This window comes from Zootoca vivipara, chromosome 5, assembly GCF_963506605.1.
Source record: "Zootoca vivipara chromosome 5, rZooViv1.1, whole genome shotgun sequence".
Classification (NCBI taxonomy): domain Eukaryota; kingdom Metazoa; phylum Chordata; class Lepidosauria; order Squamata; family Lacertidae; genus Zootoca; species Zootoca vivipara.
Window position 1 is genome coordinate 16,869,176 of NC_083280.1, and position 22,694 is coordinate 16,891,869.

General features: G+C 45.2%; 1 protein-coding gene across 2 annotated transcripts in view; it reads right to left on the reverse strand.

Moving 5' to 3' along the window:
• Positions 1–219: 219 nt before the first annotated feature.
• Positions 220–22,694, reverse strand: part of SERPINI1 (serpin family I member 1) — an 83,177-nt gene continuing 60,702 nt past the window's right edge. For both annotated transcript variants that reach the window (XM_035132373.2, XM_035132372.2), the window contains exons 6-9: positions 16,491–16,588; positions 8,692–8,778; positions 5,368–5,457; positions 220–608 (exon numbers count right to left, since the gene is read on the reverse strand). In XM_035132373.2, the coding sequence (XP_034988264.1) occupies positions 532–608; positions 5,368–5,457; positions 8,692–8,778; positions 16,491–16,588 (352 nt within the window). In that variant the 3' untranslated portion in view covers positions 220–531. The remainder of the gene's footprint in view (positions 609–5,367; positions 5,458–8,691; positions 8,779–16,490; positions 16,589–22,694) is intronic.

The window sequence follows — 22,694 nt, forward strand, 5'->3', positions numbered from 1 at the left end:
AGTTTGACATGGCCACACCCACACTTGCCATGTGGCCCCTAGAGAGCTTGCCGATGGGGAATGTGGCCCTTTGGCTCCCAAAAAATACTATCAACCACCCCTTCTTTAATTATGTCTCCTAGCATCCAATTAGTTTTTTCTACTGCATAGGAAGATACTGCAGTACAGAATCTGGGGACCAACTGCATTGCAGTTCAACGAGACAGAAAGTGCGGCCGCTGACATGGTTACGGTTTTTATTTTAAAGGACCAACACAAGATATCACAAGGACGACATTTACTTTAATACTGAAAGCTTTTCTTCCACAGCCGCAGCCTGCAATTTCTAGCTGAAGTGAAGATCTGGAAGCTGGTTTTCCTTTTGATTCTCTCTCCCTTCTTCCTTTCCGTTCAGACCGTGCCTCAAATGTAACAATGCGAAAAAGAAACAAACAAATCACACGGCAAATCTTAAATACATCGACTGCAATCTCGGTGTGTGCTTATTTTCTTTTGTGTGTGTGTGTGGGTTTGGTGAGCCTTGTGGGGATATTACAGTTCTTCAAAGTCGTGAGCACTTGTATTCATCGCTTCTGGGTGCATCACTCTCCCCATGAAAATGATGGTACCTAAAGGGAAGAGAAAAAGAGAGAGATGTACAAAGGAGGAGAAGGCATCAGAAGGAGGGCAAGCGACCCCGGGGGGGGAGGGGGGTTTGCTGCATCTTTCAAAATGTATGGATTCAAGGCTGGAAAACTCATGGATAAAATAGCTCAGTAGTAGAGTCTCTGCTTTTTATGCAAAAGGTCCCAGGTTCAATCCTTGGCAGTTTATTTATTTGTTGAATTTATATACCGCCCTATACTCCGGGGTGTCAGGGCTGGGAATATCTGCTGCTTGAGTCCCTGGAGAGCTGCTGCCAGTCAGTGTAGACAATACTGAGCTGCACAGACAAAATGGATAATCTTTAACCAAGTCTTCAGGTCTCATGGCTGAACTGAATGGGCTTAGGCATGGGTAGGCAAACTAAGGCCCGGGGGCAGGATCTGGCCCAGTCGCCTTCTAAATTCGGCCCGCAGATGATCTGGGAATCAGGGTGTTTTTACATGAGTAGAATGTGTGCTTTTATTTAAAATGCACCTCTGGGTTATTTCTGGGGCATGGTAATTCATTTATTTTCTCCCCTTCAAAATATAGTTCGCCCCCCCCCCCAAGGTCTGAGGGACAGTGGACTGGCACCCCGCTGAAAAAGTTTGCTGACCCCTGGGCCTAGGATTCACCCCAAGCCCCTTCTCTCTGGTCCTGCCCATGCCAAACCCCTAGAATGCCTCAATTTGGAGAATTAACGCCAACCTTCGCATAGCTGCCTGAGCCCTGGCTGCTTCATGCCCTTTAAATGTGGTATTGTGTGGATGTGAGCCTGCCCATGGGCAAATCTGGAGAATCCATTCTGGTTTCTCATTTTTCTAGTCCTAAATTCTGTTCCCCACATCTCTGTATCAGTCTGCAAAAATATTTTTATTCAAAAGTACCCACGAAAGCTCACCAGCATTTTAGTGCGAATTTCTGCACAGCACACACATTTCTGCAAAGCACTTTCCCTAACAATGTATTTTGGGTATACCGCCCCTGCCAATGTATGCATTTTATGCACACTTCATCCTAGCACATACATTTTTGTACAAGTTACCCAGCTGGAGAACAAGCACTGCAAATTTGGTGCAGTTAAAATTTCAAAGGATGGCTGTGTTTTGGTTTGCATACGCTTTCAGAGAGCGTGAATTAGGTTGGGTTGCCTTTAAATGCAGAATGAGTCAAATTTATTCCAACTCCGCATGTTGGATAGAAGAATTCTCCATCCACTAGAGAACTATGCATGCAGTAGGTGGAGAATTGCTCAATTATCTGGTCTTCTTTTATGGCTTAATTTCATAACCGGTGAGAGACTTATGGGACCTGCTGGAAGGTTAACAGATAGTTTCCCACTACTAACAGAATTTGTAAATATTTGAGGTTCATGCACTCTGTTTTAAAATTTATACTGTGTTGTGCCGCATCTTTCTGTAAGGCCAGCTGCAAAAAAGTTTCCTTGTTTGAGAAGTGGATTTATTTTATTTTTTAAAAAAGATGCCGAACACCACAATATGCCCCAAAAACAATCCAATTATGGAGTGGTTTGGATAAGGCTATGAGTAGAGCAGGCACATAGGGACCCAGGTGGCGCTGTGGGCTAAACCACTGAGCCTAGGGCTTGCTGATCAGAAGGTCGGCGGTTCGAATCCCTGTGACGGGGTGAGCTCCTGTTGCTCGGTCCCAGCTCCTGCCAACCTAGCAGTTCGAAAGCACGTCAAAATGCAAGTAGATAAATAGGAACCGCTACAGCGGGAAGGTAAACGGCGTTTCCATGTGCTGCTCTGGTTTGCCAGAAGCGGCTTTGTCATGCTGGCCACATGACCTGGAAGCTATACGCCGGCTCCCTCGGCCAATAATGCGAGATGAGCGCGCAACCCCAGAGTCGGTCACGACTGGACCTAATGGTCAGGGGTCCCTTTACCATTTACCTTTAGAGCAGGCACAGGCAAACTCGGCCCTCAGATGTTTTGGGACTAGGGAACATGGGAGTTGTAGTCCCAAAACATCTGGGCCGAGTTTGTCTATGCCTGGAGTAGAGGGAAGTGTTGATCCAATCCACCAGACCCATCAATTCAATCTCTAGGACACGGATAGGCCACTACGTATGTATTATTGCATCATTTGCTAGTGAAACATACAAAGCTGTCTTAGTCGGACCACCGGTCCATTCTGCCCAGCAGTTCTCCTGAGTCGTGTGTAGAACAGATCTTACCCCAGTCCTGCTAACCAATGCTGTAATTTTAATTGGCGCTGCTGGGGACTGAATCTGAAACATCCTGCATGCAAAGCTTGTTCTCTACCATTCAGCTGTTGCTTCTTCCCAAGACTACAGGCGAAGAAAACTCCATATACTCTTAAAATCAATCTGTTTTGTTAGATAGCAGGCTATTCTCACCACTCCTGTCCAACACATGAATAACGGATCGTACTGGTGCACTGGGTACTCTCGGTTCAAAGTTTTAGTATTCTGCTGCAATACTGACGAGTGGGATAAGACTCAAAAGGTGCAGCATATTATGAGAACATAAGAGCAGCTCCGCTGGTTCAGACCAAAGGTCTGCCTAGTCCAGCATTCTGTTCTCACAGTAGCCAATGGGAAGCCTCAAAGCAGGACATGGCACTCCCTGCACTTGTAGTTTGCAGAAACTCAGTTTCAGAAGCAAACCGCCTCTGATACTGGATGAAAGGAGGACAGCTGCATGCGTCTTTTAAGCTAGGCCACAAGGGAGTCAAAACGCTGGCTCGCTCTTGCAAATCGGCAGTGGCTCTCACCATCCTGAGAATGGCTTCTCACAAGTAATTCTGTTTTATACAAATAAATGAGTTCTATACACATTATCTGGGTTTGTTGTTTTTTGCTGCTGCTGCTGCTGCTGGGAAAAAACATCAAGTCAGTCGCTGAGATGAGAGAATCACTGAATTGTAGAGGTGGAAGGGACCCGGAGGATCATCTAGTCCAGGCACAGGCAAACTCGGCCCTCCAGATGTTTTGAGACTACAATTCCCATCATCCCTGACCACTGGTCCTGTTAGCTAGGGATGATGGGAGTTGTAGTCCCAAACCATCTGGAGGGCAGAGTTTGCCTATGCCTAATCTAGTCCAACTCCCTGCAGTGCAGGAATACGCAGCTGCCCCGTAGGGGGATCAAGCATGCAACCTTGGTGCTATTAGCACCATGCCCCAACCAATTGAGCTATACAGCAGAGATTGTCTGGAGGGGCACAATAGCGCTCCCCCATGGACCGGAAGCGCGACTCTTGCTAATGAGAAGTCATGCCTCCAGTGCTGAGGGTCCAAGCCTGTGGAACAGCCTCCTACTAGAAGTCAGAAAGGCACTACCCTTGTTGAGTTTCAGACACCTGCTTAAAACCTGCTTTTATTTCAAGAGGCCTCTGCCATCACAAATGCTTCTCTGGCGTTTTATAAATTCCCAATGGTTTCTGTTGACATGTTAACTTCACGAGGTCTCTCCGTTTTGGAGCTTTCCTCTTTGTTTTTAAATGGTGTATATTTTTTTATCACCGTAAGCTGCTTTGAGACCTTGACAGTGAAAATCAAGATATACATTAAAATAAATAAATGAAAAGCAGCGATTTGAAGTTTAAATTGTCTTACAGCCATTTCATATATTATTTCCCCTGCTGCCACCCCCCGAAACAGATGTGTTGAGAGGAGCAGGAGCAGGAGCAGGAGCAAACAATTGTATTTTGGGATGTGTGTACAGGGGACTGGAGAGCCAATTTGCTTCTGGGAGGCCACTATGGCACTCAAGACACTCATTACAGAATTGCAGGCTCAGCCTATATTTAGGAGGTTTACCCCAGCATGACAAATTGCATGTTCTGCTGGAGGAGAACAAGTCAGAAAACCCCATCATTGTAATTAATTAAATGTATATAAACACCCATCAATAACTATTCCCTGAGTATTCCCTATTTTAAAAAAAATAGTGACACCTTCAGTTATTAATATTTTGTATATTGTCTTGTAAAAATACAAGGTGTTAATAACTGGAAATAATACTAAGCTTTTTTTTTAAAGCAAGTAACTTTTCTTGCAAATGGAGAGAGCATATGCACTTTTACAACCCAAATTAAACTGCCTAAGGTCATAACAATCCGAAGTTAGTTTGAGCCACAATTAAGAAATCTGTGTGAATAACAAAGTCTTCTTCAACTGATGATGAAAAGACCATAGAGAAAGTGCCAGACAAGCCTCTCTAGGGAGGCTATTCTACAGCTGCGGGGCCACTCCTGTAAAGGCCCTCTCCTAGGTGGCGACCTGCCTCACTTCACTTGGTGCAACGCTAATATCAGGGCATCTGAAAATGATCTTAAGGTTTGGGCATGCCTATGTGGGAGGAGGTGATCATCATGTCCTATTTATTAGGAGTCATCAATGGACAACTTTCTGAAGGTAAGAGCTGTTCGACAGTGGAATGGACTATGGTGGTGGACTCTCGTTCAATGGAGGTTTTTAAAAAGAGGTTGGATGGCCACCTGTCAGGGATCCCTCCTCTGTGATTCCTGAATTTCAGGGGACTGGACTGGACTGGACTTGGAGTCATCTCTCCATTCCAACTCTAGAGTTCTATAATTCTACAAACATACAGGGACCACCCGTCAGAGCAGGCATCATAATACTGGGCTATCTGGTTAAATAAGCTCACCGGGCTTAAGGCAGCTTCTTAATATCCTGGTGAGGATTCAACAGGAGTAACAAGAACAACTAAAAAAAGAGATGAATGCACTCACTTGTTCTTCTGTTCCTGACCATGAAGAGAAAAGGATGGTCCACTATAACTTGGGGGTACAGCACGGCCATCCTGCTTATGGCTATCATTCCTGGGGAGAGACGACAAAGGGGCAACCTTTGAAATATCCCACCAATGTCCTTGTATTACAATCCCCCCACTCTTCTTCTATGTCACACCATTAAGGACACATGTAAAGACAGCGCAAAATGGGAAATCTGAAAAAACACACACCACAACTCTTCTGTGCAAGCGAAGGCTGTCAACAAGACACACAGCTAGCAATCTCATCTTAAAATGAAAAGAGACTCACAAAGAAATGGATGTGCTGAGTTATGCTCTGGGAATGATGAACAACTGGCAGTAGCGCCATTTATTTCTCACTGCTGGGGGAACGGCTTATAACTTACAAAAAGAGGCAGAACTTTGAGAGAGAGAGTTATGACAGCCATTCCCTTTCAACCTAGGAAATGCATTGCATTCGACAGTCCCGCCACCCACATGGGTTATGATAAGCAGTGGTAGAACACATTAGGTGAACGTGGAAACCCATTCCCTCTTGGCTCTAATGGACTGTGGTCATTTCCTGCAACTTGCTCTGGCCTTCTTTGAAATCTAATATTTGGGCCCAAAAGAAATGCAAGCTCTTGAATAGGTTATTGCAAAACGTTTGTTAATTTACTCTGGTTACAGACGTTAAGTGTGCATAGCACTTGTGGGCTTACGGTTGGAAATAATCACACCACTTTTGCTGCAGTGTGTACCCTCAGCAACAGACAAGATTCTTCTTTAGGAGTTGGTACAGATGTGATGCTAGATCCCTACTAACCACCGTGAGCAAATGGAGGGTTGTTCTTGTGAAGGCGAAGTCACTCTTCCCAGCTCTTCGTATAAGAAAAATGCTGGGTCTAGTCCAGCATCCTGGTCTTTTAGTGGCAAAATAGATGTCTCTTGGAAGCCCCCACACTGGGCATGAAGGCAATAGACTCAGCTTGCTGCTGTTGCTTTCCCCCTAGGAAGTGGAGGGATTTGCTCCTGGGAGGATAAGTGCTGCAGGATGGCTGGCTTCAGCGTGTGAGGTGGGCTGTTGCTCCCATTCATTGGAACTGGGATGGGGTGGGCAGGATGGCGATGGCGATGTACTAGGTTGGTGGGGCTGCAGGTGGGCACAGGCACAGCATACCCCCCACACCATAGGGGCAAGCAGCAGCTTCACACCCAGGAGGGTGCCTCATGTATCATTGCTATATAGAGCTTGTTCCCAGTTGGTGAACAGGGAACCATTGTCCCATGTGCACCGAGTCCTATTTGTCCCGGTGGAAACCTCTGCTTTTCTTGCAGAAGCTACAGCCACGGAAGAACCAGGGTGTCCTGGTGGAGATAACAGATGGATAGGCACTTTGAGGAGCTGAATAGGTGGCTGAACTGGGGGAGAACACACAGAAATGGCTGAACATTTATTATATTCCTGAGGGAGAGGTCCAACAGCAAGCAGATTTGATTTTTAATACCTGGCACACGGAAGGAACACTGTAGGCTGAACATATTAGTAGAGAGGCAGGGCTTGATCTTAATAAAATTTGGAAATCTTTTATGACTGATCTCTTGAGCTTTGCATTTCCCAAGGGTTTTATTAACTTCTTAACTTTTATTGCGTTGACATGTGGGAAAACAACAACACAGCAACAATAAGCCTGAGTAAATAAAATGTCCATGCATGCCCAGGCATGAATCCTCACTTGGAACAGTTTGGGGAATGTGGTTTTTCAGCCAGAATTATAGCTGTACAGGGGGCTTGCCGCAAAGATTATTTCTTTTTTCTCCTAATGAAATAATTGGACCTGGGGAGATCAATTCAAACCACAGAAGAAACAAAAATGATTTGCTGGTGGGAAAAGCCAATATTTGCAAGTGACAAGCAAACAGTTCTACCATCTGGTCCTTCCGTAACAGTTAGAAAGATGCCCCCCCCCGGCACTTCTTTATTCATATACAATGCCTTTATCCGAATGCAACTGAATTCTTGCACTATTTCCAGCCTTGTTGTTGTTGTTGTTTAGTCGTTTAGTCGTGTCCGACTCTTCGTGACCCCATGGACCATAGCACGCCAGGCACTCCTGTCTTGCACTGCCTCCCGCAGTTTGGTCAAACTCATGTTCGTAGCTTCGAGAACACTGTCCAACCATCTTGTCCTCTGACGTCCCCTTCTCCTAGTGCCCTCAAGCTTTCCCAACATCAGGGTCTTTTCCAAGGATTCTTCTCTTCTCATGAGGTGGCCAAAGTATTGGAGCCTCAGCTTCACGATCTGTCCTTCCAGGGAGCACTCAGGGCTGATTTCCTTAAGAATGGATAGGTTTGATGTTCTTGCAGTCCATGGGACTCTCAAGAGTCTCCTCCAGCACCATAATTCAAAAGCATCAATTCTTCGGCGATCAGCCTTCTTTATGGTCCAGCTCTCACTTCCATACATCACTACTGGGAAAACCATAGCTTTAACTATACGGACCTTTGTCGGCAAGGTGATGTCTCTGCTTTTTAAGATGCTGTCTAGGTTTGTCATTGCAAACCAGCCTACTTGGAAACAAAAAGTTCTGACTCCAATTCAACATTTTGCTATATAGCAGCAACAGGGCACAGGTTCCAACTTTATGAATAGCTCTCAGACCACCAAGGACCATCTAATGTCTAGTAGTGCTGTGCATGGGTCCTCTGATCTGATTTAGGGCCTCATCTGGCGCTTCTCCCTGCTGCCTCTTCACTGCATGTTTAAAATCCTAATTGAGCACATAGTTGGGGGTAGGGAGAAGGAGACACACAGCTTGCCTGAGTTTCTCCTCCATGCCAAATCCTCACTGCCAGACTGCTCTCCCTTTCAACAGCCCCAGATCACTATGGGTGGATCCAGTGAGGCTGCCTCAGCCCAATCCAGGGTTGACCTTAGAATTATAGAATTGTAGAGATGAAAGGGACTTTGAGGCTTATCTAGTCCAATGCCCTGCAATGCAGGAATATGAGCTGGTATGCTATCTGGCTTGCTCCGCTGCAACGCCCTGCTATCTAGTCCAGCGTTCTGCTTCTCACAAGGGCCAAGCCCACAAGGTCAAAAGGATTCTCTGAGCAAGTTACACCCATGTCATTATCCCATACAACAGACCAGGAAGTGAGGTGGAGGCAGTAGCTTAAAGCCATTCAAGTGAGCTCACGGCTGAACTATAATCTGAACCCAGAACTTTTAAACTCTCATTTTATGCTCCAAGTCATTACACCCTGCCGATGCATAGCGGTGGTTCCTGTAACTGAGTCAATAGTTTGAGGAGGTACAAACCTGAGGCAGCGGCAGCTTCTGAGCCTTCTTCATTCACTTCGAAGATAGACTTGTGAACTGCCTTTGAAAGGTGAAGTTCTTTGTTGTCTGGAGGAGGAAGGAGAAACAAAGGTCAGAGGAAAAGTAGGAATGGGTGGACGTGTCATAGTTTTTCATCCCCCCCCCCAGTCTCAAGTTTTGTTCACTCCATTTCAGCATCACTTTGCAGTTTTATTTTTGTATGTGTGTGTTTGGTATGTATCAGGGATTGTACATATCTCCTCTTCTAGACAGCTGGGCTCACCTCTTTCCGTTTGTGCCGACCCTAAACATATTCTCTGAAGCACGGCCCACACATGTACCATTCATGTACACAAATCTGCATTCACTTGTGTGGATTTCTCTGAATATACACATTTTGTACGCAATTTTGTTGAATTTATGCCAAATGCAAAGCATTTGTGTGTTATTTCCACTGATATACACATTTATGTATGCAGCTTATTTTTTAGGTAACCCTAGGTTCACTGCCTCCTCCTCTTAATTTTTTTTTATCAGTGTGCTCAAAACACCCACACACCAATGAAACATTAAATATGTGTGTGTGTGGGGGGGGGGGGAACAGAAGCAGAAATAAAATAACCAATGATTTATTTTGAAGTTCTTGGGCTTGGTATAATAATATAAAGTCTTACGATTAAGCCATTTATATGCAAAATTAATTACCGGTACTAAATCATACTACTTTCTTTTAAAACCTTGCATTTATTTCAAATGTTGTTTCTTCAACCTGTCCTTTCCCCCTGCAAAGCTATTAGCAATTTCCAACTGTGTGTGTCCATACTTCATTTAATAAAATAGCATACGTGTTTCATCAAAACATATGTATTCAAGTGTGTATTTTATCTCAATGTACTCATTTATAAGTTTATTTTATCCTAGAATGCACTTTTTTATTAAAAAAAAATTAATGGATTTTGGTTCTTTTTTGAGCCTAGATTATATCGCAAAATTCAGAGAAGTGCAAAATGCAAACGATAATTATACTCTAATCTGTTTATTGCTCCAGGAGGTGCAAATTAGATCACTTCACTAGGTTATGCTCTCCCCGTTTCTCCTAATGATCACAAATCTCAGGGACACCTTGTGAGCTTGGCTTTCCCTTGAGAGAGATCGTCCGAGATTTAGTATGTGTACTGTGAGTTTATATACAGCTGACGTGGGTGGCACTGTGGTCTAAACCACTGAGCCTCTTGGACTTGCCCATCAGAAGTTCGGCAGTTCGAATCCCCGCGACAGAGTGAGCTCCCATTGCTCTGTCCCAGCTCCTGCCCACATAGCAGTTTGAAAGCACACCAGTGCAAGTAGATAAATAGGTACCACTGTGGCGGGAAGGTAAACAGAGTTTCTGTGCACTTTAACTTCTGTCATGGTGTTCCATTGCGCCAAAAGTGGTTTAGTCATGCTGGCCACATGACCTGGAAATCTGTCTGTGGACAAATGCCGGCTCCCTTGGCCTGAAAGTGAGATGAGCGCCGCAACCCCATAGTTGCCTTTGACTGGATTTAACCGTCCAGGGGTCCTTTGCCTTTTTACCTGTACCTTATTTACAGATACAGTGGTACCTCTACTTACGAATAACTCTACTTACGAATGTTTCTACTTACGAACGGAGCTCCGTCCGCCATCTTGGATGCGGTTTAGATAGGATTTTTTCTACTTACGAATTTTTAGATAGGGTTGCTTCTACTTACGAATGCATTCCTATGGGAATCGACTTACAATTTTTTCCGACTTACAAATGTGCGTTCGGAACGCATTAAATTCGTAAGTAGAGGTACCACTGTATACAGGTTGAGTGCAGGAGGAGGAAGCTAAGCTAAAACACTCCCAGCAATCTACCACTCTCACATCAGATCTCTCCAAAGGCACTTGCTCTCTGTCTCTGCCCACATTTACACCATACATCTAAAGCTGTAGGTTTAACAATCAATCTCTCATCAAGGGCAACTCCAATGAGCGTGTTGCACTAATGTCAAGTCAATTCAATGATTCCTTTAGCCCAGTAATGTCTACTCTGACTGGCAGTGGCTCTCCAGGATCGAAGGCAGAATGTCTATCCCATCACTGTCACCTAATTCTTTTAACCAGATGTGCTGAACAGACACCCATAACCCAAATCATCATCAGCATGAACACAAATGAGACCAAAAGATTTGCCCATCAGACCCTAAACTGGGAAAACAGCCTGAGCATCAAAATTGCAATTTTATACACTCATGTTTTGCATGCTTAGAGGAGAAATGACTGAGAGGAAAATCCTGTGTGAGAGGAAAATCCTGTGTTTCATTTTTCTTTTCTCGCCCTGCTAATAATTAAAAAAGGGGGAAAGTAGCCTTTGTGAGAAACAAAAATAAATGAAGCACTGCATTTACCACATCAAGCCAGAGCTCTTAAGTAATTTAAAGATGGTACTTTGAAATTATCGCTGGGTGCTTAATTCAATAAAACCCAACTGTGAGCAAACCTTTCCGCCACCACCTGGGATGCCTCTGTTACTCACACAGAAAAATTAACAGCCCTGCTGTGGAGCCCATTAATCTTCTCCATGCTTAATGCTCAACGTTCCTCTATAAACAACTTAATCTTTAAAACGGTAGAGGAGTTAATTTGGGCGCGTAAAAGCAGGTCTGTGGGTTTAAGGTTTGCCTGCTGGTTTTCATAAGGTAAAGGTGCAGAAAAAGTATAAATCTCTCGGAAAACAATTTGTCTCTTGGATGAAATGCAAAGCCAGTTCAAAGCAGCTGCTGAGTTTTGTTCTTTACAGCCCAATCCTAGGGCCCGCTGCATCAGCACTTTGAAGGAGCTAAATAAAGGTGCAGAAGTAGTCAGAAATGCTCTACTAGATCAAGCCGAAGAGTAATCGAGGCCACTGTTTTGTTGCTGGCACTGGCCAGGCAACCACATGCCTCTGGAAAGCTGGTTGCGGAGGCAAACCTGCTTCTCTTGTGGCCTAGCTGCTGGTTTTCAGTTTAAGGCAGGAGTGGGGAAATTCAGAGCCAGGGGCTGAATTCAGCCATTGAGGGCTCTCTATCTGACCCTGGGCCCTTTCCCCAGGCCACACGCCTCACTGGCCTTGCCACTGTTTTTGCTTGGCTGGAATGTGCCCTTGGAATCTTGACACAGGCGCCAACTCTATGAGCCTGAGGACATTTCAGCCCGTCCCCCAAAGCTCGTATGGGGATGAGTCTCTGTCAATTTTGAGGGGCTGGGCTTCCCCTTGATGGCGGCGGGGCCTTGTTGGGCCTCCCTGCATTGGGGCACCTGTGAACTTCGATAATGCTTCCTGCTTGCCTGTATGAAGGGCAGAGAGGCATGCGAGTAGAAACTCGCCTACATTTGTTGTCCCACCTATTTTTGCCTCTGGCCCCACCCACTACCGACATGTGGCCCTCAGAGGGCTGTCCCTTGGGCTGTGGCCCTTGGGGTATAAAATGTTCTCCACACCTGGTTGAAGAGAAAAGATTATCAACAAGGCTTTTAGGAGAAATTTCCTATTGTTAAATAGGGTGTGTGACAGTACAGTCATACCTTGGTTGTCGAATGCCCTGGAACTCGGATGTTTTGGCTCCCGAACGCTGCAAACTCGGAAGTGTTTGTTCCGGATTGTGAACATTCTTTTGAAACCCGAATGTCTGGCGGGGCTTCCGTAGCTTCTGATTGGCTGCAGGAGCTTCCTTCAGCCAATCAGAAGCCGCCATTTGGTTTTCAAATGTTTTGGAAGTTGAACGGACTTCCGGGAACGGATTCCAAGGTACGACTGTAAATGGATTGTTTTGGGAAGGCTCTCCTTCACTGGAGACAACGAAGCAGAGGCTAGACAGGGATGCTGTATGACCCTGGCAATTTGTGGGCCTCCAGATGTTCTGGGATTCCAACTCCCATCAATCCCAGGAACCACCGTTCATGGTAAGAGATGATGGGAGTTTTGGTCCAACAACAACTGGCAGTCCACAAGCTCCCCACTGTTGCTGAAGTTGCATCCTGCATTGTAGATCCTGCACTCAGCAGTGGATTGAACTACAGCAGCCTTTTTCAACCTTGGGTCCCTTGATGTTGGTGGACAACATCCTCCATCACCTCTGACCACTGGCCCTGCTGGCTAAGGATGATGGGACTTGTAGTTCAGAACATCTAGGAATCCAAGGGTGGGAATAGCTAAGCTGGAGGACCTCCAAGGTCCCTTCCAACTCACAAATCCTATAGCAGAGGGACTTAGGATCCCCTCCGTTCCATTGGTGACTCCTACTGTTAACACGTTGACTCTCCAGGTAGTCAGAGGCTGTGGTAATTGATAATAAGGTTGTGAACACTTGAGCATTGAAGCAGATGACCTACATATCCAGTCTTAGTCTAGTAGCTGTTTTGTTTCCTCCCCTCTAGAGAGTTTGTTCTATCCTTTTGCTAATGTGCTACTCTTTATTATTACTGTTGGTTCAACAAATGTACCAAGTGGAAACATGTAATTTCTTTTGTTTTTACATCACCTACACGCTCAATTTAATCCACTGGTGTGCTGTTCTAGCAACAGGCTAAAGAATTGTTGCTTATTCGCTTCTGCCTGACTCATTCTACTCCTGATTTTATATATGACCCGGAAAGCTGTCTGTGGACAAACGCCGGCTGCCTCGGCCTGAAAGCGAGATGAGCGCCACAACCCCATAGTCGCCTTTGACTGGACCTCACTGTCCAGGGGTCCTTTACCTTTTATGCACAGTCACATGTGCTCTGATGTGGCAGTTCTAAAGACACACATTCACACATAGATTCTTGGATCAAAGGGACTTGCCTCCAAATAAGGGGATTTAGAATCAGTGTTTTAATCCTGTCCTGCAAGCTGGAAAGGTCCAATACTTTAAAAAACAACAGCAACATTGTGCTGTGGCTTCTGGTCACCCATTGCTGATTAATACAGCTGGTTGATTGTATTAAAGACAGCTCATGATTAAAAGTCTCCTGAAAGCTGGGGGTCTCTCTGTGTTTCTGAATATGATGCTCACCAGGGCTTGCAGAAGATGAAACCCCTCCAGTTAAGGGAAGGAAGGCAGGAAATCCAAATGGATTTTTTAAAAAACAAAAATGGCAAGACCATATAACACCAGTCCATATAACATTGGCTCCCAGTACGTTTTCGAGCACAATTCAAAGTGTTGGTGCTGACCTTTAAAGCCCTAAACGGCCTTGGCCCAGTATACCTGAAGGAGCGTCTCCACCCCCATTGTTCAGTTTGGACACCTGAGGTCCAGCTCTGAAGGCCTCCTGGTGGTTCCCTCACAGGGAACCAAGCAGAGGGCCTTCTTGGTAGTGGCACCCGCCCTGTGGAATACCCTCCCATCAGATGTCAAGAAAATAAACAACTATCTGACTTTTAGAAGACATCTGAAGGCAACCCTGTATCGGACGATCTTTAATGTCTAATGCTTTACGAATTTTTATGTGCTGTAAGATGCCCAGAGTGGCAGGCGAAACCCAGCCAGATGGGCAGGGTATAAATATTGCACCAGCCTAACACAGAGACCAGTGCTTAACAACTGACCTGGTCGCCACAGGTCAGCAAGCAGGTTGGCAAAGGAGAGACAGACCACTTTGTCCCTCCTCTACCAGCCTAACTGATTTCAGTACTAGCTGCAAAGGAAAGAAAAACCAGAGGAGTGATCAGTTTCATTTCCTCCAGTCCTTTAGGCGGAAGGCAATTGTTTGACTAGCCTGCTAACAGATTTGACGCCTGCATTTTCTAACTTGCCTTGGAAACACCAGTGTGGAAACTAGCAATTTGTAGTAACTGACTGGTCCAGCAACTTGCATTAAGGGGTCTTTGTGACTAGCCCTGCCTTCAAACGTTGCAGCCACACGGCAAGCTGAATTCGCAGCAAGACGATTCTAATATTTTCATTTTTTTGTTTTGTTTGGTAAAAAGTAGATGTCTTTCTGGAGCAAGTTGTCTATCAACATCCATTAAGCTAGGAAACATAACTGGAACTTCCATGTCTCAGCACAATGTATCTCCCATGGATCAAATCAGGTGGTCAAGTAGGAAAATAGCATTATACTAGGGTCACAAAATAAGCTGGAAAATTCTGGTAATGTCCAGGGGTTGGGAGCTAAATTGGTGCCCCAAAGGAATTTTAAATTTAAAAATTTAAAAGCTCAACAACTTTGGATTGTCCAAAAAAATCTGAGCTGTCTGGATTTTTACTTCTTGAAATATGGCAACCCTGTGTTATACCCTGTGTGATGGGGCCCTCTTGATTGTTCTCTCCAGAAAGCCTAATCTAAGCAGGCGGTAAAAATGGATTAATTGAACGCTCCATTACTAACCTAGTTTGACACAAACATTTTTGGCACATCCCTTCCAGAGCAGAGTGTTGGACCTAATGGATCACAATTCTAATGAAGTGAGGCTGTTCTTTTCCATTTTTCAAAAAAGGAACGGAGCAAATGACTCACACACACGAGAAGATTTACTTAAATCACTGCTAGCGCAATGTCTTACTGTGAAAATATAAGATGCCTACACGATCTGGGTAGCCCTGCAATGCATAATAGGACACAAAAACTCTATCACTTCTGTTGCGGTCATGACAGGTCTCCATCTCGCCGTGGCCCTAACATTGTAATTATCAGCCGGCTACTGTTGCTGGCTGTACGCCAGCTGCCAGTGCTGTCCTTACTGCTCACCTGAACCACCCAATACAGAGAGGCATCAAACGGCGGGTGAGAAATGCACAGGGATAAAGGGGAGAGAACACGTGAGTGAGAACTTTAACAAGCATGGCAGTCAGACCTAATTGGAGGTGGGAGTCAGAAACCTTAATAGAGGAGGGCATGACTAATACTTTGTTAAAAGTCATGGCAGTGTGTGGAGGCTTCCCATTGATGCAGAGGGCTTTTGTAACAGTTTCTTGAAGAAGCAGAACTCTTTGGGCAGACGCCGATTGCATTGTTCTTACGGAATGATAGTTCAGCCAATTCCACTGTCGTTAAAAAGATTTTTATCTCCACAGTGATGCCTTCATAGATCCCCCCCTTTGCTATTTTACAAAGCACAAGTATCCTTTATCAGAGACATTTAATGATGTCTTAATCTTCGATTGGAAACTGCCTTGAGCACCTCTTGGTGGACAAGCAGCCACTCCAATTTATACACAAACAAGCGGTGGAATTGTATTTATTTTGTTTCCCCAAGTTCCGCCTTTCCCCTGTTTAAGACTGCAATCCTAGACATACCTAGACCAGGCTCCATTGAACTCAGTGGGACTTGCTTCTTAATAAAAGTGCATAGGTGTGTGCTGTTTATCAGCCCAGTTGCTGGTCATTCAGATATACCTGCCCATCATGAAAGCAAGATTACATTCACTGGGCAATCCACTGGATTATATTAGGTGGTTTCATTATGTGTGGATGTACCAGTGTTTCACCATTTTAGGATGCACCGAGCCCCCTGCCCCGCTTGCGCTGTCCCTACGTAGCATCAAAAGGGTGGTCTTTTATAGTCTGCTGCCGACATTAGTTGGTTGTATTGTTAAACAACTCTGGCCTTCCCCCCTAAAAAAAGCTCAACAACTTTTGCCTCTCTCCCCTAAAAAAAGCTCCTCCTTTCTCCAATGACATTGGGTAGATCACTGCCAGTTTTTTAAATACTGGGAGTAGATTGCAGTTTCTTGGGAGTTGGACGTGCCCGCCATATGAGGTCAATTTAATCTTCCCCCATTTAAGAACATGTGCAAGGATGCAACACACATGTGCAAAAAGCCTCTTACCAGACATTGCGGTGAGATCAGCGCTCCGGCTGAACACTTCTGTAATTCCAAGGCCCTTCAGAACATCCTTCAGTTCAATTTCCTGTTCTATTGTGAACCTAGAGGACATAAAAAAGAATGAAAACTCGCTAGCCTCTTTCTCTTCCCCCTGGAAGCAGATCAGCAAGACGGCACTGGTCTTCAGGAAGCACAGCATGAGAAAAAGCAGTTTTTAGAACTGTGTATGTGTGTGTGTGTGTTTTTTTAAAAAAGCGATAAATCGTATTTATTGAGCTGGCATTCATCACTAGTTTATTGATGGCCATTGGTTTGCTTGCTGTAATATGGTCAGTTAAACTAACAGCTCTGCAGTCGAAACAGCACTTTCCCCAAAGGAGTTTGTGTCAACAAAATGGGTGAGGGTGATAGTTTTGTGTATGAAGCCACCTGGCATGCAGTTTTTTAAAAATAGGACCTGAGACTGAATTTGAAAGACAAACTTTTCATTGTTTTTAATGGTTATTATTATTATTATTATTATTAAAACAGGCACATCCTACCAAAGTAAACCAAAATATGAGGAATATAAACCCAATGTAGAAGTCTATCAAAGGTCATAGGTAGAGGTTAGCAAGCTTTTTTTTCTGTTGAGGGACACACAATCCCCCCATAAAAATCTGCCAGGTGCCATAGGGGGCAGAGCTGAAGTCCAAAGAATTATCTCTCTTTCTGACACTCCCCACCCCTATTTACATGAAATTAAGGTTTGCAGGTTGCCCAACCTTGAACTACACGAATAAAAGAAATGAGGAATGTATCATGTGGTATACCAAGGGAGAGACCAGAAGCCTTTGAACAGAGAGAGATTAGGCTACCTGGCCAGCTAAGTCCAGCCTTCTGCCCCAAAGCAGAAACAGCCAGCCATGGACAGACTTATGCAATCCAGACCACCATGTGCTGCAGGTGGGCATTGCAGAATGGTGCTTTCAAGAACAAAACAGCCTCAAATCAAGGAAACCATAAACATCCCAGCAGGGAAATTGTCCACCTGTGCACAAGCTGCCATTCCATCATGAGCACAGCAATGCGTCTTCTGAGCACTGAATCAAATATAGTGAAATGATGCCACTATATCACACAGAAATGAGCTCCCAAGTAGTACTGTTGTCATTAGGTGCAACCATACTATTTTCTAGCACAAGGGGGGGGGTTGACTTCTCAATGTGTGGGGCACCCATTAGCCTCAAAACTTGCTCATTCATGCATTTTACTGCTTAAGCCCCTGCCCACAAGTCAGAAGCCCTTCATTCTTAGGCCCGGTGATCACACAGATTGCAAAGCCCCTTGCAAAGTGCCCTGCACTGTCCTTTGAAGTCCTGCTGATCAGCTGATTGTGTTCCAAAGTACCAGACAGGTGGTGCCTGGTGTGATTCTGACATCAGGTGATTAACAGGTGGCCAGCCGCACCCATCTGTCAAATTTTGCTTGTGAACCGTGTGTGTGTGTGTGTGTGTGTGTGTGTGTGTGTGTGTAGGGAATGTAAGTTGTCCATCCCTGCATAAGAGGTACAAAACAAGACAAACGCCCCTGGCCACCTGGATTCCTGCAGCAAATGAGTTTGTCTGAAAAGCAACGTCGAGAAATAGTAACCGGAGGCTGCTTAAAAATGTCACAGAGGCATAATTGCCAGACAAAGCAGCATAGCTGAAAACACCAGAGGAACGAAAAGGCTTTTATTAGAATGACGGGCACATTAATTATGAAGGATTTCGGTTCCACAGACGGCCGTTGTGGAATGCACAGGGGAGCACGCAGCACACAAGTGGGACATGTGACAGCAGCCTTCACAAACTTGGTGCTCTCTAGGTGTTTTGGACTGCACAGCGAGTGCTGCATCTCTAGGTTCAGGGCCGTCATCCCAAACATCTGGAGAGCACTGGGTTTGGAAAACTGCGTTTCAGGGTTCTTCAGGAAGCCAGCTGGTCTGAGACGATTGGCAGAGTTCGCCAAGCACTCTTTTGGAAAGAAGTCCACAGAAAAGTGATGTAGAAGACAGCTGGTCTTTAAGGTAGTATTGGATTGTTGGTTGGACTCCACAAAATTACAAAGGACTCAATGGAGGCTGATCCATTAGGGCAAATGGGGCACTGCCCCACAACTCTTAGTGTGCCCTGAGCTGGCCTCATCTGCTTGCCTTCTTACTTACAGCCAGTCCAAGGGGGGCAGCATTCCCAGTCAGTTTCCTCCTCCTAAGGCTCAGTGTTGCTCTCATAGTACTGAGCAGCGAGGAGGTGGGTGGAGACAAAACTAGAATTATGCCCGTCATATTTATTGGGCTCCCCTTACTGTGGGGCTCCCTGCCTTCGGCTGTACCATTCCCTGGTGGGCACTACCCCCACCACTGATGAAAATAAACATGGCACCAAACATGGGGCTGGTGTGAATAACCTATTCCTCCCTGCCCTATTCTTGTGGCAAGGTGTAACAGGGCTGTAAAACAGCTGAGCAAGCCAAAACAAGGCGTTTTAAAAACAAGATATCCAGTGGCATTAACTGGGCTGCATTTGCCAAGTCATATTTGACTGCAGTCAAATAGAAGGGGAAGAAATGGAGGCAGTGAGAGGTTTTACTTTCTTGGGCTCCTTGATCACTGCAGATGGTGACAGCAGTCACGAAATTAAAAGACGCCTGCTTCTTGGGAGAAAAGCAATGACAAACCTAGACAGCATCTTAAAAAAGCAGAGACATCACCTTGCCGACAAAGGTCCGTATAGTTAAAGCTATGGTTTTCCCAGTAGTGATGTATGGAAGTGAGAGCTGGACCATAAAGAAGGCTGATCGCCGAAGAATTGATGCTTTTGAACGATGGTGCTGGAGGAGACTCTTGAGAGTCCCATGGACTGCTAGAAGATCAAACCTATCCATTCTTAAGGAAATCAGCCCTGAGTGCTCCCTGGAAGGACAGATCGTGAAGCTGAGGCTCCAATACTTTGGCCACCTCATGAGAAGAGAAGAATCCTTGGAAAAGACCCTGATGTTGGGAAAGATTGAGGGCACTAGGAGAAGGGGACGACAGAGGACAAGATGGTTGGACAGTGTTCTCGAAGCTACGAACATGAGTTTGACCAAACTACGGGAGGCAGTGCAAGACAGGAGTGCCTGGCGTGCTATGGTCCATGGGGTCACGAAGAGTCGGACACGACTAAAAAACTAAACAACAACATTTGACTGCAGTGTTTAGCCAAGGTTCCTCAAGTTGGAGCAGCAGGGGGAGTTCAGCGCTTTCTTCACTCACCACTATAACTCTACTGCCATGTGCTGGGTTATGTATCTAGTAGCATAACGGGTAGAGATGTTGGGAGATTTGAGACTGGATACACTGGAGCTGTTATTTGACCTGTGGGGCAAAGCTTACAGACAGGTACCAGATGTCTCATGTAGTTTGGTGCTGCTACAAAGGGAAATAAATGACCAAGCTCCGAACAGCCTGGTTATACCCTGGAATATACACACTGGAATTCTGTATATTTATCTTTTTGAATGGCCCAAACCAAACCAGGTCCCCACTCCAATCAATCAATCAATCAATCAATTGTATTTTTATTCAACAAACGCCCAACCTTAAGCAAGTGGAGTGTTATGAGCCATTGTATGCATTTATAAAAATGTGAAAAAACGTACAGAGTAGCACCTCCAAAAGGCTGGAAAGGAGATGTAATCTATGAGAAAGCCAAGCTACCATGATCATCATTGATGGGAGAGATCCAGGTTCAAATCCTTACTCAGCCATGAACCTCGCTGAATAACCTTGAGGAATCTAACTCTGTAATCTCTCTCAACATAATCTACCTCACATGGCTGTTGTGGGGATAAAGCCATGCATGCTACTCTAAGCTTATCGAAGGAATAGTAGAATAAAAACACACAAAGAAAATATGACCTATTTTCTATCTTTGTTGCTTTGTGGCAACACAAGTGAATCTGAGAAATGCTGGAAACAATGGTAAACAACTGTGACCATAAACTATGCATTTTATGTTTCCATGACATTTTGAGATTCTGTTGTGTGTTCAGCAAACAGAGAATCATTTCTGGTAGTGGCAAGGAAGTCCTTTGAGCCTTCCAGTTACAATTACCTAGGAGACGACAATAAATTTGGAATTAATTTGATCCAAATAGAAATCCGTCTTACTGTCACCTTTGATTTCCTGGCTGACATGCTGATTTCTGCCAGTTACCTGGAGCAACGGCAGAGATATGCCCATGGGTACAAATGCCTTGTCAGACTTTTTCATATATGATGGGAATGCACAAGGGTACCCATACAAACTTGTCAGTCACCTTAGATAAGTACATATTACAGTTATATAAACTGAGCTTTCAGCGTGTCCTTTAATTTGTGAGGGGTTTGGAGCTCTCAGCAGTGATACCAGCGCATGATTCGAAGTCTGCCCCCTTAATTTGTTTGCGAAGGGAGTCACCCACATATCCTGCAGCATTCTGCTGATGTTTTAAGCAATGTGGACCACTTTGGAAAAGGCAAATAAAAAAGTTATGTACTGTGGGGAATTCCACAGCACTGTAAGATCATAGCTGCAAGATGTGAGGTTACAGGGAACCAGGCAGAGGGCCTTCTTGGTCAGGGCCGGCCCTACGGCCAGGCTGGGTGGTGCAGGGCGCCTGCCCGCCAGGGGGGGGGTGCTGCGCAGCTGTGCCCGCCCGCCCGCGCAGCTCCGCCTGCCCACCGCGCTGGGAAACAGAGCAGGGCAGGGGCGCTGGAGGGATCCGTCGCACCACGGCGCCAAATATACTTAAGACGGCCCTGTTCTTGGTAGTGGCGCCTGCCCTGTGAAACGCCCTACCATCAGATTTCAAGGAAATAAACAACTGTCTGACTTTTAGAAGTCATCTAAAGGCAGCCCTGTTTAGGGAAGTTTTTAATGTTTGATGTTTTATCGTGTTTTTAATATTCCGTTGGGAGCCACCCAGAGGGGCTGGGGAAACCCAGCCAGATGGGCAGGGTATAAATAATGATAATTACATGGACCAGTGGAATGACTCAGCATAAGGCAGATTTCTATGACGCAATTTAGCATTGGAGGGGACTTGGGAGGTCACCTAGTTCAACTTCCTGCTCCATGCAGGTTCTATAATGCAGGATGCAACTGCAGCATTCCTGGCATATAGCCGTCCAGCATCTGCTTAAATGCACCCAGCAAAGGGAGAGCGCAGACCCCGAGCCCCTAAGACAGCCTGCTCACTCCAAAACAGCTCTTACTGTTGGAAAGTGTCTCTTAATGTTCAGCCAATATCTGCTCCCTTTCAATTTCCATTTATTCGTGTTGTTTTGATCATTTCATTTTTTTAAAATCAAGTTTTTGTCATAATTGTGATATGCTAATCTGAGACTAGCAAGCATATTTTTTTTTTATATAAAAAAGATTTCTTGGTCAATTTTTACATACAGCAAGATAGAGGGTTGTGTCCAATGCCAGGCCTACTCAGAGTAGACTAACCGAAGCCAATATTATTTATACCCCGCCCATCTGGCTGGGCTTCCCCTGCCACTCTGGGTGGCTTCCAACAAACATTAAAATACATCAAATATCACAGATTAAAAACTTCCCTAAACAAGGCTGCCTTTAGGTATTTTCTAAATGTCAGGTAGTTGTTTATCTCTCTGACCTCTGATGGGAGGGTGTTCCACAGGGCGGGTGCCACTACCGAGAAGGCCCTCTGCCTGGTTCCCTATAGCTTTGCTTCTCGCAGTGAGGGAACCGGCAGAAGGCCCTCGGCGCTGGACCTCAGTGTCCGGGCAGAACGATGGGGGTGGAGACGCTCCTTCAGGTAGACTGGACCGAGGCCGTTTAGGGCTTTAAAGGTCAGCACCAACACTTTGAATTGTGCTCGGAAACGTACTGGGAGCCAATGTAGCATGACAAACCTGGGTTCATGGGTTTCAATGGGTCTGCAACCGGATAAAAATTGAGATTTCACTTTTACATATTGAACTAGCAACTTGACAGCCATAACAACAGAGTTGCACGTGCTGAATGAGGGTTTGCATGTTTCAAAGTCCCTGGAGAGGCTGATAAAGCCAACAGCACGCTCTTTGTGAGATGAGATCTCGGCCATTCTGAGTAAAATTTAGTTAAAGTCCACCTTTGCTACTGCTGTTAGCTGCTTTGAGGGCTCCAATTAATTGCTGGAACTGCTGCATACAAG